Raw genomic sequence first — 16,438 nt, 5'->3', positions numbered from 1 at the left:
TTTGCTAAGCAAGTTAATGACATTGAGAAGCTTTAGCGCAGATGTTTCTAAACACTTCAGAAAATGTTTCCAGTCAATTTAAAAGAATACTGACATTTTAACTGATTTCTGTTAAGATTTTTTTAAATACATTTTATAATTTGTGTCTTAGCCCCGCATTTGACTTACCAGGTCTGTAGATTTTTTATTAAATCTCCCTGCTGTGCTGTGAATTGGATAAAGACCTAAGTTGAAGCTGATGTTTATTTCCTTTTAGTTAGGTCTGTGTGTTGAAACTTATGAAATTTTTTCGTACCTAGTTCCTGCTTTCGAAATTAATCAGGATGTTTATTTTGCTCTGAATTGATCTTTCTTCACCTCCAAGGTATTTTCTACATCTGGGAAAGAAGAGTAGCGACTTACTAAAAGGATCTTACACCACTTCACGTTCAGATTCCGGAAGTGACACCTAAACAGTGCATGATTTTTTTAAAGGCTTAATTTAGATAAGAAATGCCTTTTTTACTAGAAAAAAGTGAAATTTCCAAAAATCGTGTGCAGGGAATAGTCATTAAAAAAGTGGAAACTTTTCTGCGTAGGATATGATTGGTACAAGGGTCAGTTAGTACTGGTAGCTCTAGTCCCTGCAAGATTCCACAGTGACTAAAAAGATAAGCATAGTATGGCCTTCAGAATTGGGGGCCGTGTTTTATTGTTGTTTTGGTTTTGGTTTTTCTATTTTGTTTTGTTGTTGTTGTTTTGGACATGGCACACAGCTTGCAGGATCTTAGTTCCCTGGGGTAGAAGCTCAGAATCTTAACCACTGATTGCCAGCAAAGTCCACATGAGCAGTATTATTGATTTACTCTTTATGACTGGTTGATGGGTGTCAGAGGAACGGACGTCTCATCTGGTTTATAAACAGACACTTTGAATCAGAGAGAGAAAACCTTTCTTTTCATTTTTCCTGATTTTATTAGAGAGAATTTGAAAATTACAGCCCCAAAAAAGGAAGAAAATGAAATTGCCCATAATCTCTCTCTGCTAAGTCGCTTCAGTCATGTCCAACTCTGTGCAACCCCAGAGACGGCAGCCCACCAGGCTCCCCAGTCCCTGGGATTCTCCAGGCAAGAACACTGGAGTGGGTTGCCATTTCCTTCTCCAGTGCATGTAAGTGAAAAGTAAAAGTGAAGTCACTTAGTCATGTCCAACTTTTAGCGACTCCATGGACTACAGCCCACCAGGCTCCTCCATCCATGGGATTTTCCAGGCAAGAGTACTGGAGTGGGTTGCCATTGCCTTCTCCAATCTCTCTCTATCCCTGAGCAAAAATGAATAAATAAATATGTAAAATATACTCACTGCCACATGGTAAAGACCCATTAAATGTTAATTCTTCGTATGTACAATATAACCACAGTTTTAAGATACATTTAGTAAACAAGTGTCTGTCTATAGTAAAAGAGACAGAGCTGTAGGTCAGAGTACTAATAATGATAGAAGGATTTTCAGTGATTTTTATCTTCTTTCTGTATATATGTATTTTCCAAATTTTTCTTTAGTGAAATTGAGGGAGAAAGTATGTTTGTGATATAATGCCTTTTCCATTCCCTCTTCTTTCCTAAGTTGACTAGAAGAGCCTTAAAAAGAATGCTGAGGATACAGAGAATGTATGCCAAAATGGACTTAAGTGCTCCACTGTGAATAAAGTTTATATTATGAAATCCAGGGAAGGTTGAGAAGGGAACATAGGTATATGGTGCCTCCGGTGTAGGTCAAATGTTATACTAGGCACTTCATCCATAGTATCTCATTTAATTCTCATAAAAACCTCATGAGACAGAGAGTATTACTGTTCTTATTTTATAGAAAAGGAAACCAGGCTCAGTGAAAGAAAGAAATTTGTTCGGGTCATATAAATAGTAAGTAGCAGGGCTGGGGTTAAAACCCGGGTGTGGACTTCCCCTGGTGGTCTAGTGGTTAAGAATCTGCCTGACAATGCAGGGGACACAGATTTAATCCCACATACCATGCAGCAGCTAAGCCCATGCGCCACAACTACTGAGCCTGTGCTCTGCAGCAAGAGAAGCCACTGCAGTGAGACACCCTCTCACCACAACTAGAGAGTAGCCCTTGCTTGCCACAACTGGAAAAAGCCTACGAGCAGCAAAAATGACTAAAGCCAAAATTTAAGAACACAAAACAAGCAAAAAAAAATTAAAAGAAAAAACACCTAGGTGTATTTGCTCCCAAACACTCTGCCCCAATAAGTGTGAAGGATTGGGAGAAAGGCTGCTAAACTAGGGAATCGAACCCATTGCACTCAGGTGCTACAATTTGTTTTTTTTTAAGACCAATGTTTATTTTTAATAGACTGAAATGTGTAACTCTCTACCATTAGCTATGTCTAGGAAAAGTGGTGGGGAGTGTGGTTAAGCATTTTATTCCTGGTCAAGACTGGGGTGCTTGAGCTGATTGACAGGGGAATGGCATAGGTGTTAGCTATACTCTGCAGGGTTCATGAGAAACTTATGAATCCAAGTGGTAGGGAACCCCAAGGTTGTGGTCTCAGAGCATCCATCTTTGGAGATTATACGAAGCTATTTTTGCAGCCAGTGATAAGGCTGTAGGCAGCAAAGGCAGGCAGGATGCCTGAAGGCTTAGTCCATTTCCATCTCCAAATAAGGAAGTTCAGAACGGATACCTTCTTGAGTAGGTAGGAGGGAAGGCAGAGACAGAAAGAGCTCCCTGTGAGCCCCACTCAGATGCTGCGTCTTAAGGAATAATGCTTTTAGAGAGAAACATTCAGTTATGTTGAACCAGTATCTTTCTAGTAATTGGAGAATCAGCCTTCTAGTTTGATTTCATAATAAAGTTCCAAGGGAAGTTTTTATTTTTAAGAGAGTTGGAAGACTAATGGAAGCAGCATTATCCTGTAGGTAGAGTGTTAAGCTGGGCAAAGAGTTCTGGTTCTCTTGCCATCGTAAGTGACGGTTGGCATATCATTTAACCTCTCAGTTGTTTATTTCCTTTATCTGTAAAATGGGAATAATAATTTCACAGAAATATTGCAAGAGCTTTTGTGGAAAAGGAAAATATTTTGGATAGGGTACTGTAGGTAGTTAATCCTTGAAATTCATTTTGGAAGAGAATTTGCTCATTGAAGAAGGCAGAAATCACTCTTCTCTCTTTCCCAGTCATAGCAACAAATGATCAGCACTGGGTGGCATTTGTAAGCTACAAAAGATGCAGTTGCATAGTAGGTCATACCCAGCTTGGTTTTCTAGCTCAACAAGCGGTGCTGAGGGTTACTTGATGGAAATGGTCCTCCATTAAAGTACTACACTCAGTGTAGCCTATTTGTCTTTACTCCTTCTTGGATCTTTATATATGAATGTATTTATGGGCTTTTAGACATGTACAGCCTCTTCAAGTAATAATTTCTCCCTGTTACATTCTATAATTCTGAAAAGAAACTTAAAATATCAATTTCTTTTTTCCCTGCCTCCAGAATATAAATTTAAAAGTAACAAAAGGAAAAGCCTGACAATTTGGAAACAATCAAATGACACATTCATTAACTTGGTCCTTTTCCTACCTAAGAAAAATCACCATTTCTCTCTTCTCAGACCAACTGAACGTGAGCGGACAGAGAGGCTAATTAAAACCAGATTAAGGGAGATAATGATGCAAAAGGATTTGGAGAATATCACATCGAAAGAGGTACGAGACCTTGAGTCCTCATTGTTCAAGGCTAGAGGTAGATTAATAATAGGCGGGGGGCTGGAAATGGTGACCGATTGAAAGTCCAGAGGGACCATTCAGAGATTAGTACAGTTATGTCATCTCTGTTTCAGATACGAACTGAACTAGAAATGCAGATGGTGTGCAACTTGCGAGAATTCAAGGAATTTATAGATAATGAAATGATAGTGATCCTTGGTCAGATGGATAGCCCTACACAGATATTCGAGCACGTGTTCTTGGTAAGTCTTAGGGCCAATTTAAAGGGGTGTGCCAAACTTCATCTCTGCCAACTCATAGGGGGCAATTATAAAATTTTATTATACTTAAAGAAAATGTAGCTTATGTTAAAAACAAAGGTAATAAATACCCAAACCTCATCACTTCCTAATTATTTGACTACATTTTACTGTTATCTGTGCTCTAAAGGTTATTTACGTCTGTTGTGTGGTGGAAAGGTTTTATAACGGTATGCTTCTGCTCATTTCTTCCCAGTTACTCAGTGACAACAGTTGACTATGGTGGGAAAATTTACACCAAGGAAGTTGGCAGATGCTACAGATCAAGCCTTTTCTCCCCATGGGTGGTTAAAGATCTCATGCTGTTGGAAGTAATAGTCACAAAGCAGACCAGTCCAGTGTATACAAATAGAATGATCCTTGGATGTCAAATGGGTCTGCCAAATGGGTCTAAGGTCTGATACATCTGAACAGAGCAGAAAACTACCTCTAACAGAGACTATTGGACTTTCAAAATATTTGAAACCCTGCAGCTACATTTTCAGTCCCTCAGTTACTTTTTGATTACCAAATCTTCAGTGACTTAAAATTGTTCTTGATGGTGCTGGACATTCAGTGACTTGTAATTAGCCCAAGGAGAGGTCTCTGACAGATGGATTAGGAAAGATTCTAAAATCCCAAGACCGATTTATCTCCCAAATGTTAAAGAGTTCTTGTTTTCATCTGTACATGGTAGTGGGAACAAGGATACACAAGGATAATTAAAGTCAGTGGAGAACACCAAAACCTCACTTTTATTTCCGGTTCTCACATACTTTGGCTAAAAATGCTAACAAGGAACTAAATTGATTGGTTTGAATTTCACTTCCTTTCTCTGATAAGGACATTTGTGAGCTGTGAAAGGATTAGAAGCTGGGAAACAGGGAAGAGGAATAAATGCTCAGGAACTGACTAAACTGGATCATCTCACCCTGAATATGAGTTTGTTTCACCCAGCACTTAGACTTCATGCCATTGAAGGCTTGTGCCCTGAATTAACTTGTTGACACTTTGGAGAGTGTGTGCTTGTCGAGTGATTCATGGGGCGTATAGCTATGAAATTACTCATGAAAAGCTGTGAGCTGGGAGGGGAACTGCTTTTCCATTACTTTAACTTGACCAATGTGTGTTGCCATTTCTGGATATAGATCATACGGCAAAACTGTCATTGACCTTTTCCATTTGTGTAGCACCTGGCTCTGCTGACTTTTGTATGTAATTCTATGAGGGTTTAAGTATTCCCTGTTCTTGTATCCTTGGAAAGAATTTTTTGTGTTGTCCATAGAAAACGTATGAGTCATTCATTCAAATGGACCCTGCCCCCAACTGTCTCCATGTAACATGACTAATTTTTATGACAGGCAAGTGCCTGTAGCCAAAAATAACTCGTTAGAAAGTGACCAAAGCTATAAACTTGGAGTTGCTTTTCCACTGAGCTTGAATCTTAATACCTAAAAGGATGCAGACATGATAAATGTCAAATTCAGTCACTATCTAGCTGTTTAATTTCAGACATACTTCCCTGTGTTTCAGATGCCACCCTCTTAAGAGCTACCTTCTCCTTTCCTCTTCTTCAAATGTTACTATTTTAGGACATATAAATACATGTTAATAGTACTTTAAACAGAAAGAACAATCCAGTTCTCCCCAAATTAGTCCCTAATCAGCTAGAAAGGCCTTTGAGTATTTGTATCAATAGATTCATCCTGTTATTTCATGATTATTGACATAGTCTTCTGTCTTGGGTTTTTCTCTTACTACAAAAATTCGATTTCATTGCAAAAAATTTTAGACAGCTTTAGAAGACAATAAACGACATTTAATCAACACAAGAGAGATAAACACCATTATCCTTGCTTATATAATACTGCATTCTAGCTCTTTTTTACTTTTTAAATATATATCTGTGCATATTTTTGAAAAAGGGAAAATGTATTCAGCTTCAGATATAATTCTGTTTTCTCTAAATGGACATGCTCTTTGCCTTGTGAATATTTTTCTTTTGGGGGGGGCAATTTTCGAACTGGAGAGTTCTGAAATTTAACTCTTATGCAGCAAAATAAGTGCACAAACAGGTTGTCTAAACATCTTATTGTACCTCTTCCTTCATGGCTTCCTCCCTTTGTTTGCATCGTCACATCCTGTGTCCAAACCCGTATCTCTTCTCCAGTGAGTCTGTGCTCCGCTGGCTTTCCCAGCAGTTGACTTGGAAAAAGAGGTCTTATCCAAACTGCAAGTGGTGGTGTTAATTTTCTGCAAAGTCATTTCATCTTGTTCATAGCTGCCATGCCTGGAGTGCAAGCAGACTGTGTGGAGGGAGGCAGCAGGAATTCTCCCCTGCCTTAGGAAGAATGCTCAGCTCTGTAGTGCACTGCACAGAGATGTTTATTCGGAAACGTGTCCAGCTGATATTGAGAAGTATAGAGCATAATTTAAAGAAAAACCTGCTGCGAGAAGACAGGGTTGATTGGTTGGAAGCCAGGGTATTTCCAGAAAAAGTTTTTCCCCACCCTTAAGAGTGTACTACTCCTCTGAGTTGGAAGCCTTTGCCCAACCAAATCTCAGTATCAACAGCTCTCCTGGAGGCTGTCCGATTTGGCTGAGAAAATGCTAGATGTGAACAGAGATCCTTTGCAGAAAGGCCGTCAGCTTTCTTAGTTAAACAAGGGAAACACGGAACTATTGGACAGGCAACCAGTAGTTTTCTTCGTGAATAAAAAAGTAGTCAGAAGTTTACCACTGATGGTTATCTTTTTCAAGATTTGACATTACAAATCCTTTTAAAATAAGAGTTTCGATTTCGAAGAAGCATTAAGGTAAGTCTCTCGTTCAGGATTTTTGCCCCTCAACTAGAGATGTGTATCATCAACTTTTTAGAAGAAATTGTAGAGCTTGTACCACAGTAAAGTGACTCACAGCATTGATGCTGTAGCTATGGTGTGATAAAGATTTGGACAGGCATACCAGTCCTTAAAGATTCTATGTTGAGCTGTATGGTCTTAGCAGAACTCCCAGTACAGTCCTCCTCCTCTGCCATAAATGTGCTGTCCTCTTATATTTTGTTTGGAACACTTGGTCCCCAACAAGGCTATTTCCTAAGGATAACATTTGAAAAAAAAATCAGTCACTTCAGTCTTTGGGCCAGAGTATAATGTGGGTGAACCAAAGTGAAAGATGGAAGTGAACTTATTTTAAGATGTATTGCAGTTTTAAGATTTCATTTTATACTTCTGTACAATTAAAATATGCTTAGCATAATTACATAGAACTTAGTGAAAACCCCCATGGAAGTATGTAGTTGTAAGCCTGAGAAACATGGAGGGAAAAAAAAAAGATTGAGTTTGTGGAGGACCCCAGGAGGCTAATATGCATGGCATTGGTATTAAGGACAGAAAAGTAATAACACCATGTTGATTCCAGTTCTTCCAAGCTGAAGCAGCCCTAAGCAGAGCCCAGGTCACTTGGTGTGAGCCTCACTGAGTCAGTAGCTGATGAATTTAATTTCTTTTGTTTCTGGGTATGTGCCATTTCAGATTGTCAGATTGAAGTTTCTCTGGACTAGTAGATGTAAACCGTGGACTCTTCCCATCACATCAGGGTTATTTCCATCTAGCTGGACAGAATTCTGTAGGGGATTTAGATTTCTAAATTAAGAAGTGAGGTGGTCACATTTCCCTGGCTCCAGTTTAGCCACTCAACCCTTATTGCTTGGCTTCTGTCTCCTTGAAAGCCCTGTTTTTATTCTTCTTGCCTGTTTCTTTGGTGTGGGAGTGTTTTCCAAGGTTGAGCACAGAGTCTTAAGAACCTCTTATACATGTTTATTTTAAAAGCAAATCAAGTGAGCCCTGGTCTCTAGAAGAGATCAGTTGTCCATCACTTACTGACCTTTTCCTACAGCATCCTTGAGGTCTTCTAGTTCAGTGGCCAGGTTACAGAGCACTTGTAATGTGAAGGTAGTGCCAGAGTGACACTTGACAGTTTTCAGAGTGCTTCATTTACTTATCTCATTTGACCATTTATTCAACAGGCATTTGATGATCCTCTTTATTGTGCTAGGCACGAAGCTAGATATTTGTGCAGTCTGATCTATATAAGGAGGGAGTAATGACCATATCAAGAAAAATACTCATAGAAAGCCAGTGGAGTAAGATTACCAAAGTCACCTGGTTTAGACAATTAGAAGAGGTCATGAGCGAGAGTGATGAGGGCAAGAAGCCATGGTGTTCTGGGTTGAAATACATGGGAAATGAGGAATTATAGAAAGTGAGCATTATATTTCTGGGGAATCTTGGCCATGAAGGGAAGAAGAGAAGGACAATGTCTAGAGGATCTAGGATGGAGAGAGGGTTTTCCATTTTCAAATGAGAAAAATGTGGTGGGGGAGAGCAAGGTGGGGGTGCTGTCATATATACTGTGTGTTAGTCACTCAGTCATGTCAGACTCTTTGAGACCCCATGGACTATAGCCCACCGGGCTTCTATCTCCAGGCAAGAATACTAGAGTGGATTGCCTTTCCCTTCTCCAGGGGAACTTCCCAACCCAGCGATTGAACCCTGGTCTCCTGCATCATAGGCAGATTCTTTACCATTTGAGCCACAGGGAAGTCTGTATAAATGGTAGAAACGTTACAATTGTGGAGGCTGTAGTCTGAGATCAGTGTAGCAGCGTAGTCAGGATTGCTGTTTGTGTTCTCACATGGAAAAAGCAATGGGAGAAACTTTGTAGTTTGAGGGGAAGGTATCCATCCATTAGATTCCTAGAGCTAGAGTGGGGGGAGTGTTTTATTTTACAGATAAGGAAAGTGAAGACAGGTTATGCAGTTTGCCCAAGGCCCCCCAGTCAGAGGGGGAGTCAGGACTTGAACTTGAGTCTTCTAATGCGAAATTCCACTTAATGCATTATTCTGGAATAGATAAATTCTTATTTTAAAAAGTTTTGCCTTTTCAGAAGACATGAACAGATAGCTCAAAGGTAGAAAATGGACCTAAAACACTGAATAGCTGCTCACTTTTACACTTAAGAGAAATGCAAATGAAAATTACACTGAGATAACATTTCACACCTATCAGTTTGGAGAATATTCAAAAGCTTAACCGCACATTTTGTTGGCAAGGCTATGGGGAAAGTGGCACTGTGATGCAGAGTGGGTTTGAGGATATGTTGTACAGTGAAGAAAGCAAACAGAAAAAGTAGATGTAGTATAGTACTTGTGTGTAAGTCAGAAGCAATAATATATATTTGCTTATATTTTTTCAAAATACAACATAGGTAGAATAAGCCACAAACTAATAAAAATGGTTTCCCATGGGGACTGAACAGATAGGAGTGGGAGTGAGACTTCCAAGTTTACTTTTTAATAAACTTTTGACTCTCAACCTTTTAAAAGTCTTGTATATTCAAAAAAAAATTGAAAACATGGAAGAAAAAACACACCCTAAAATTGAATATAAGCAGGAGCAAATGAACCCACATGTATATCAAACTGATAACCTCACAGAAAAAAAAATTAATTCAGACAACTTAAGCATAAAGCATAATACGTACTCTGATTATACTCCTTGCTACTGCTGCTGTGTCACTTCAGTCGTGTCCGACTCTGTGCAACCGCATAGACAGCAGCCCACCAGGCTCCCCCGTCCCTGGGATTCTCCAGGCAAGAACACTGGAGCAGGTTGCCATATCCTTCTCCAATGCATGAAAGTGAAAAGTGAAAGTGAAGTCGCTCAGTCGTGTCCAACTTTCAGCGACCTCATGGACTGCAGCCTACCAGGCTCCTCCGTCCATAGGATTTTCCAGGCAAGAGTACTGGAGTGGGGTGCCATTACCTTCTCCGATTATACTCCTTAGTGTGATATAATAAGAAAAAAAAAATGCAAAGAAAATTTGAACTAAATATTTTCATTATTGGTTTTGGTATTGGTGTGACAATGTTAAAACTGCCTTGTAAGTAGAGCAAATGTGATCGCGAGCAGAAATTATTTGAATTCTATATGGGTTGGTTTTCGTACCTCTAAAAAATGAAGGTAACTTTCTTAATTTCATCATTTGTGAGAACTGAACATGATAGCATTTAAAATCCCTGGCACATAGAGAGGAGGAAATGTGGTAGCCATTACTGGCCTTCTTTTTAGAAACTGTGCTTCTCCCCTCATAGAACTCCTTTTCAAGTATTGTATTTGGTCTGTTTGCTAATTCTCTCTCCCTAACCTTGTCTTTTTGGTTCTGCAGGGCTCAGAATGGAATGCCTCCAACTTAGAGGATTTACAGAACCGAGGGTAAGCACACAGAGCAATTGCTGACACCCCTGGGTGGCAAATATCACTGTTTTATCTTTGCATTTTCCGGACCAAGAGGTGTCAGTGAGGAAGTTTAAGCTTGAGAGTTGCTTCCAGTTGGTTCTTTACTGGGCGTAATCTAATAAAAATTAAAACAGCTATTCTCCCAGTGTTTCATCCCCCTCCTCCCAAGAAAGAGCAACTGTTGCAGTGGAAAGTCTTTCAAAGACCAATGTGTAAGCCTTTCATGCTGTTTAAAAATCAAACCCAGTTATTGAGTTTTTTTATTCAGAGTAGTATAAGGTTTGCAGCAAAGTTGAGGGGAAGGTACAGAGATATCCCGAATATTCCTGCCCCGACACATGTGTAGCCTCCCCCCATTTTCAACATCCTCACCAGAGAGGTACATTTTTTACATCCCATGAACCTATGTTGACACCTCATAGTCATCTAAAGCCCATAGTTTATGTAAAAGTTCACTCTTAGTGTTGTATCTTCTGTGGCTTTGGACAAATGTATAATGACCGTGTGTCCATCACGATGGCGTCATACAGAGTGTCTTCACTGTGTGAAAAATCCTCTGTGCTCTGTCCATTTATTCCCCACCCCCACCCCAGGCAACCATTGATCTTTTTACTGTCTCTCTGAGTTGTGGTTCCTATTTTTATGTTAAGAGTACACAGAACCACGTGTGTTGGGTTTACAGCTCTCTAATCAACATTTATTGAGTAATTTCTGTAGGCCAAGCACAGCTAGATGCTAGGAATCCAAAGAAAAATAAGTCTCAGTCGCTATCCTTTTATAGTAAGGTGCATGAAGACTAGGTAGGTTATAAATATAAAATGAACAATGTAAAATTGAACAAGAAGACTGACTTGTATTAAGAAATGTGTTCCTAAAAAAAAAAAGAAATGTGTTCCTAAGCAGTATGGTTATCTTTGATTATAGCAGCTGAGACCACAGTGAACCTTCAACAAGCAAAAAGCCACCATTCTTCCTTCTCACTTCTTAGCTAATGCCTAAATCTTCCATCAGACTCAGCTTTAGGTCAGATCATTACATTATGAGAAGAGAAAATCATGTCTGGACATTGGCCATGCTAACTCTTCATTTGGACCGAGATAAGACCTACTGAAACTCAGAGATAGTGATGACTCCTTGGCTGATTGCTGGCTGCCTGTTTTCTCAGCTCCAAGTCAGCCTCTGGCTATCTTGAATGTGATTAAATGCATACTTCTACTTCTCCCTCAGAAGGAAGAAAGACAAGTGATTATACAAAGAGTTTTGGGGGAGGGGGAATGGAAATCTGGTTACTTAATTTTAAGGTATGAAAATAAAGAGAACTTGGAAATTTTAAGTTGATGAGGATTGAATCAGTAGTTCTTGAAAGCAGAGACTATATCGTAGTTTTGTGTGAAACATACCAAACTTAGAGCTTTATACCAGAAGGGTGCCCAGTAAATGTGAAGGAATGATAGAAAAATTGACAGACTGTGATCTGCAGGAAACTAGCACCTGTAGAGTGTTCAGTAAGAAATCTGACTTGATAGAGCACTGCCTGCCAAATGCGTTAGAAGCATTCATGTATGTATATACTTTGATATCCCCAGCTAGAGATGAGACCTGTTTATCTCATTTACCACTTACGAGGATAAATTGTAAAACACAGAAAACAGACAAGTATGGTTAGATGCTCAGGCATCTGCTTAGATTTTGTTTCTTAAATTCACTGGTGCTTCATCTTAAATGGATGAAGAATTACAGTTCAGGGATCTGTATATAAAACATGTATATTGCCCCTGTGGATGATTTAAGGGATTTTCAAGTATAATTTTGACAATAAGGCCATTTTCTCCCAATGCACTGACTTTAGAACTCCAAGTAAACTGCTGCTCCTTTACAGAAATGGCAAGTAGGATTCAAAGAGTGTCATTTCCAATGGGTAGTGGCTGCCTAGATTTCCATAATGAAAAGATTGGGAAACCCTGTCCTGCTATAATCCCTTACTGAATTATGGGACTGGGGATGGGAGAGTTGTTCACTTTTATTTTAAATGAAATAAGAAGTGTGCTTGCCTTTTTTTCTGACAGTTTCGAGATATAATTCACATACTTTATAGTTCACCCTTTTAAAATGTGTGCTTCAGTGGGTTTTAGTATATTCACAGAACTGTGTAACAATCCATTAAAATTTTTTTTTCCAACCGGAAAGGAAAACCCCTTTAGCAGTTACCCACATTTCCTGTCCTCCTCCCCAACTCCTAGAAACTACTAACCTACTTTCTATCGCTATAGATTGGCCTATTCTGGACATTTCATTTATATGAAATTATACAATATGTGGCCTTTTAAGAATGGTTTATTTCACTTAACATTGTATTTTCAAGGTTTACAGTGTTGCAGCATATATTACTGCTTTCTTCCTTTTTTATTCCATTGTATGGAGATACACACACACCCCCCACATTTTATTTGTCCACTCATTGTTTGATGGATATTTGAGTTGTTCGCACTTTTTGGCTTTGGGTGGACATGTTTTCATTCCTCTTCAGTCTATACCTAGGAGAGGAATTACTGGATCAGATGGTTACCTTTTGGAGAACTTCTAGAATGTGTTCCACAGGTGCATGTTGCTTGCCTTTTATTATTTTTTAATTAATTGGGGAGGGCAGGCTTCACCACGTGGCTTGCAGGATCTTAGTTTCCCCAGCAGGGAATAGAACCTGTGCCCTCTACAGTGGAAGTGTGGAGTCTTAACCACTGGACCACCAGGGAAGCCCAGCTTGCTTTTTAAATTAAAAAGGGGAAAAAAAAATCCTTTCTAGTGATGGACTTTGATGCTCAGTTGAAACAGATGGAAATCATGTCCCAGAAAAATTTTGGTTGCCTGACCTTCACCACGGGTTTGCTTCGTCATGGCTCTCCCTTTCTGTAGTCCTTCCTCTGACTTCAGAGACTGGGTTTCTAGAAGTCCATGTGTGGTTCTGAGAAGGAAATTGCTTCTACAGAGAGAAACGAGTGACTGTGTTGCACTGTTGAAGTAGCCAACAGTGATGTCTTAAGGCCACACAGCACTGCAAAAAGGTAATCCTTTGGCAAATTAAACCCAAGCATTTATTGAGATTGCACAGTGGGAGAGACAGCAAAGGAGATTTTTGATACAGAAACCATTTTCTGCAAGCCTGGGAGAACTCGCAGACACATCTGCTGTCATAGCAGCCAGGAATGCAGCCTTGAAAGCTGAGAGAGTTTGAAGTCCAACTTTCCTCTGACCCTCCCAGCCCTGGCCTCATTTGCCTTTCATGTAGTTTAAAGGGAGTAATAGAGCAAAAAGCCGACAATCTGGCATTTAGAAAGATAGGAAATATTTCCTTCTATTTTTTTTTTCTTAAGATACATGTTAATAATCTGATTTAATACACATGACTTCCACAGAATAAATTTTGTCGCTGGTATAATTTTTGTGACTGAAGAGAATTTGTCAGATGACCAGCTTCAAATTGATTCTTTGGAGTAAATTGCAAGGCATATTTTCAAAAGACTCTGAAAGATGAGCTTGTATAACTGCACACAAACTGAACTTAGTAGACGTTGAACTTGGTAGACAGCTTCTCTTTTAGTTACCCTGAGACCCAGCTATGCCCAGCCTGTTACAGATTCTGTGTTAAGTGTAGCCTCTTAGGGTTGTTTTGTTTTGCTTTTGTTTTTTAGCTTTCTTCCATAGTTTGGTACTTAATTTCAGCCTCAGGAGTAAACCAGTTTTAAATAAGAAAAAACATGCTGGGAATTGGATTTCGCCTGAGTAATAGAGGTCATATTCTCTCTTGGTTTCCTCACAGGGTTCGCTATATCTTGAATGTCACTCGAGAGATAGACAACTTCTTCCCGGGAGTCTTTGAGTATCACAACATTCGGGTGTATGATGAAGAGGCAACCGACCTCCTGGCTTACTGGAATGACACTTACAAATTCATCTCTAAAGCAAAGTGAGTCACGGTCCCACATGCACATTCGGACTCCTCTTCCTTTTGCACCACACATGGCTGGGGCCTGAAAGCTGTAGATAACTTACTGATGATACTCAGGGAAAGGAAGTAAAGAAAAAAAGGAGACTGGGATTTCTTAATCCTAGGAAAAAAGATGACTAGTGACTTAAAACTTTTGCTTTAAGTAGATGAAGCCCCTGAAAGATGATTTCATGTTGGCTATTTCCATTGAGCACAAAATGAGAGAAAATAAACTGAAGCTGCAGCAAAAGAAATAGAAATGAGAGAAGGAAGAAATTCTGAAATTGCCAGTGAAGACATTTGAAAGTTATAGAATAGAAATTACTCCAGACAGATGGAACAGTAGATCCTCCTCTCTGAAATCAAGGGGAAAGACACAGCAAGCTTTCAAAATCTTTCCCCCTGCTTTTTACTTTTCTTGTTGTTCAGTTGCTAAGTTGTGTCCAGCTCTTTGCAACCCCATGAACTTCAATACACCAGGTCCTCTGTCCTCTACTATCTCTCGGAGTTTACTCAAATTTATGTCCATGGAGTCAGTGATGCTATCTAACCATCTCAGCTTCTGCTGCCCTCTTTTCCTGCCTTCAGTCTTTTCCAGCATCAAGGCCTTTTCCAATGAGTATCAGGTCCTGTACATTTGCAGTACTCTAAATAGTGGAAATTTCCTCTGGCCCTTCTGTGGTTGTCTTCCTTTTACTGAAACAATTTCATAGTATTAATTTAGGGTTTAGTATTAATTAGTATTAATATGTCAACACTTTTTTTTAAGTCCCCGGGGATTTCCTTGTTAGTCCTATGTATTCCTTCAAAAGAAGAAACCTTCAGGGAACGTGTTGCCCATGCTTCCTCTGCAGGTGTGGCGACACTCAGATGCTCCCTGGCAGATGAGAAGCACTTCTGTTTTTAAAATCCTCCTTCAGGAATGATACCACACCTCACTTAAGGACCTTCATGGTCAGAAAATGCTTCCTTATAGTTACCCTGAATTCCCATTCCCATACTCCAGCTTTGAGCCCATTCTCTCAATCTCCTAGAGGTACCTAAAAAACTTTTGTACTGTTGAAGCTTCTTACTAAATTATTAATGATAATACCACTCATAGCATGCTTCCTATGTCCCATGTACTTTACACATATTCTCTCCTGTTTGCCAAAACCCAGAGAGGTGTATACTGTCTTCCTTCTGTACAGAGGAGGACAGAATACAGAGATGAGATTCAAAGAGAGATTAATAACTGGTGGAGACAAGACTTGAACCTGAGATCGTGTCTCATTTCAGTCCATCAACTATAGGAGCAGTCTAGTTCCTTAAGGAAAGGGGACTGGAAAAGATGAGGCAATAGTCAGGGTTACAGCCAAAGAGGCTAGAGATCCAGGCGAGGCCCCAGTCCCAGTGAAGAGAAAGGCTGATTCCAGCAGGGCTGAGGTTGAAAGGAAATACTGAGGTGCCCATGTTACATTTACTGAGAGGCACGCACTCTCATGTCCTGTAAATGTAGGTCAGCATCTGAGAGCGAGTGCCTCCATAAGTGGCACCCTGGACATCTCATTTGGACATCTCAGCCCTAATCAGGGCCCTGAATTCCAGACTCTGCCTACACTTGGGTGAGTTTAGGAGTCCTAATGTGATGCCGGGCTTCATCTGGACAGTCTAGCACTTGAAGTAAGGGGGTGGGGCGAGCACTGAACCTGAAAGATGAAATTGGGATAGGTGAGAACCAACTCCACATCCTTCATTACCTGAGTTAGAAGCCATTCACTGAAAAAGCTGAGCTCAAAATGTAGAAATGTTTTCATAGGAATGGATTTCATAATTGTATTTTTCTTAAGATTGGCCAAGTTTGAGTACCTTCCTTGCCTGCAGGCAAAGACCTGAAATTCAACGTATTAAAGTTGTCAGAGCTTGATGGGAAAATACAGAACACATGTCTGAACTTCCATCTGAGTCACTGTGACGTGGCTTCCCAACTGTAGTCTAAATGAAAGCTCTGTGGTGCCATAAGTAAAACAAATATTTCCTAGTCATTTGGGATCATCTGAGTACACAGAGACACACATTCGCACCAGCCGTTGGGACACTAAAATTTTACCTTTGTTATGAGGCTGTTTAAATTATTCCAGACCACGCTCTGCCTTCTCACAGCTTATCTGGCTGGC

General features: G+C 39.8%; 1 protein-coding gene across 6 annotated transcripts in view; it reads left to right on the top strand.

Annotated features, from left to right (window-relative positions):
- The window catches only part of SSH2 (slingshot protein phosphatase 2), a 246,552-nt gene that overhangs the window by 209,299 nt on the left and 20,815 nt on the right, over positions 1-16,438 (top strand). For all 6 annotated transcript variants that reach the window (XM_019980924.2, XM_019980926.2, XM_019980923.2 and 3 more), the window contains 4 exons: positions 3,609-3,702; positions 3,837-3,965; positions 10,230-10,276; positions 14,115-14,261. In XM_019980924.2, the coding sequence (XP_019836483.2) occupies positions 3,609-3,702; positions 3,837-3,965; positions 10,230-10,276; positions 14,115-14,261 (417 nt within the window). The remainder of the gene's footprint in view (positions 1-3,608; positions 3,703-3,836; positions 3,966-10,229; positions 10,277-14,114; positions 14,262-16,438) is intronic.

The sequence above is a fragment of the Bos indicus genome, chromosome 19 (assembly GCF_029378745.1).
Source record: "Bos indicus isolate NIAB-ARS_2022 breed Sahiwal x Tharparkar chromosome 19, NIAB-ARS_B.indTharparkar_mat_pri_1.0, whole genome shotgun sequence".
Lineage (NCBI taxonomy): Eukaryota > Metazoa > Chordata > Mammalia > Artiodactyla > Bovidae > Bos > Bos indicus.
The sequence above is the reverse complement of the archived record's forward strand: the minus strand, read 5'-3'. Positions and strand labels throughout refer to the sequence as shown.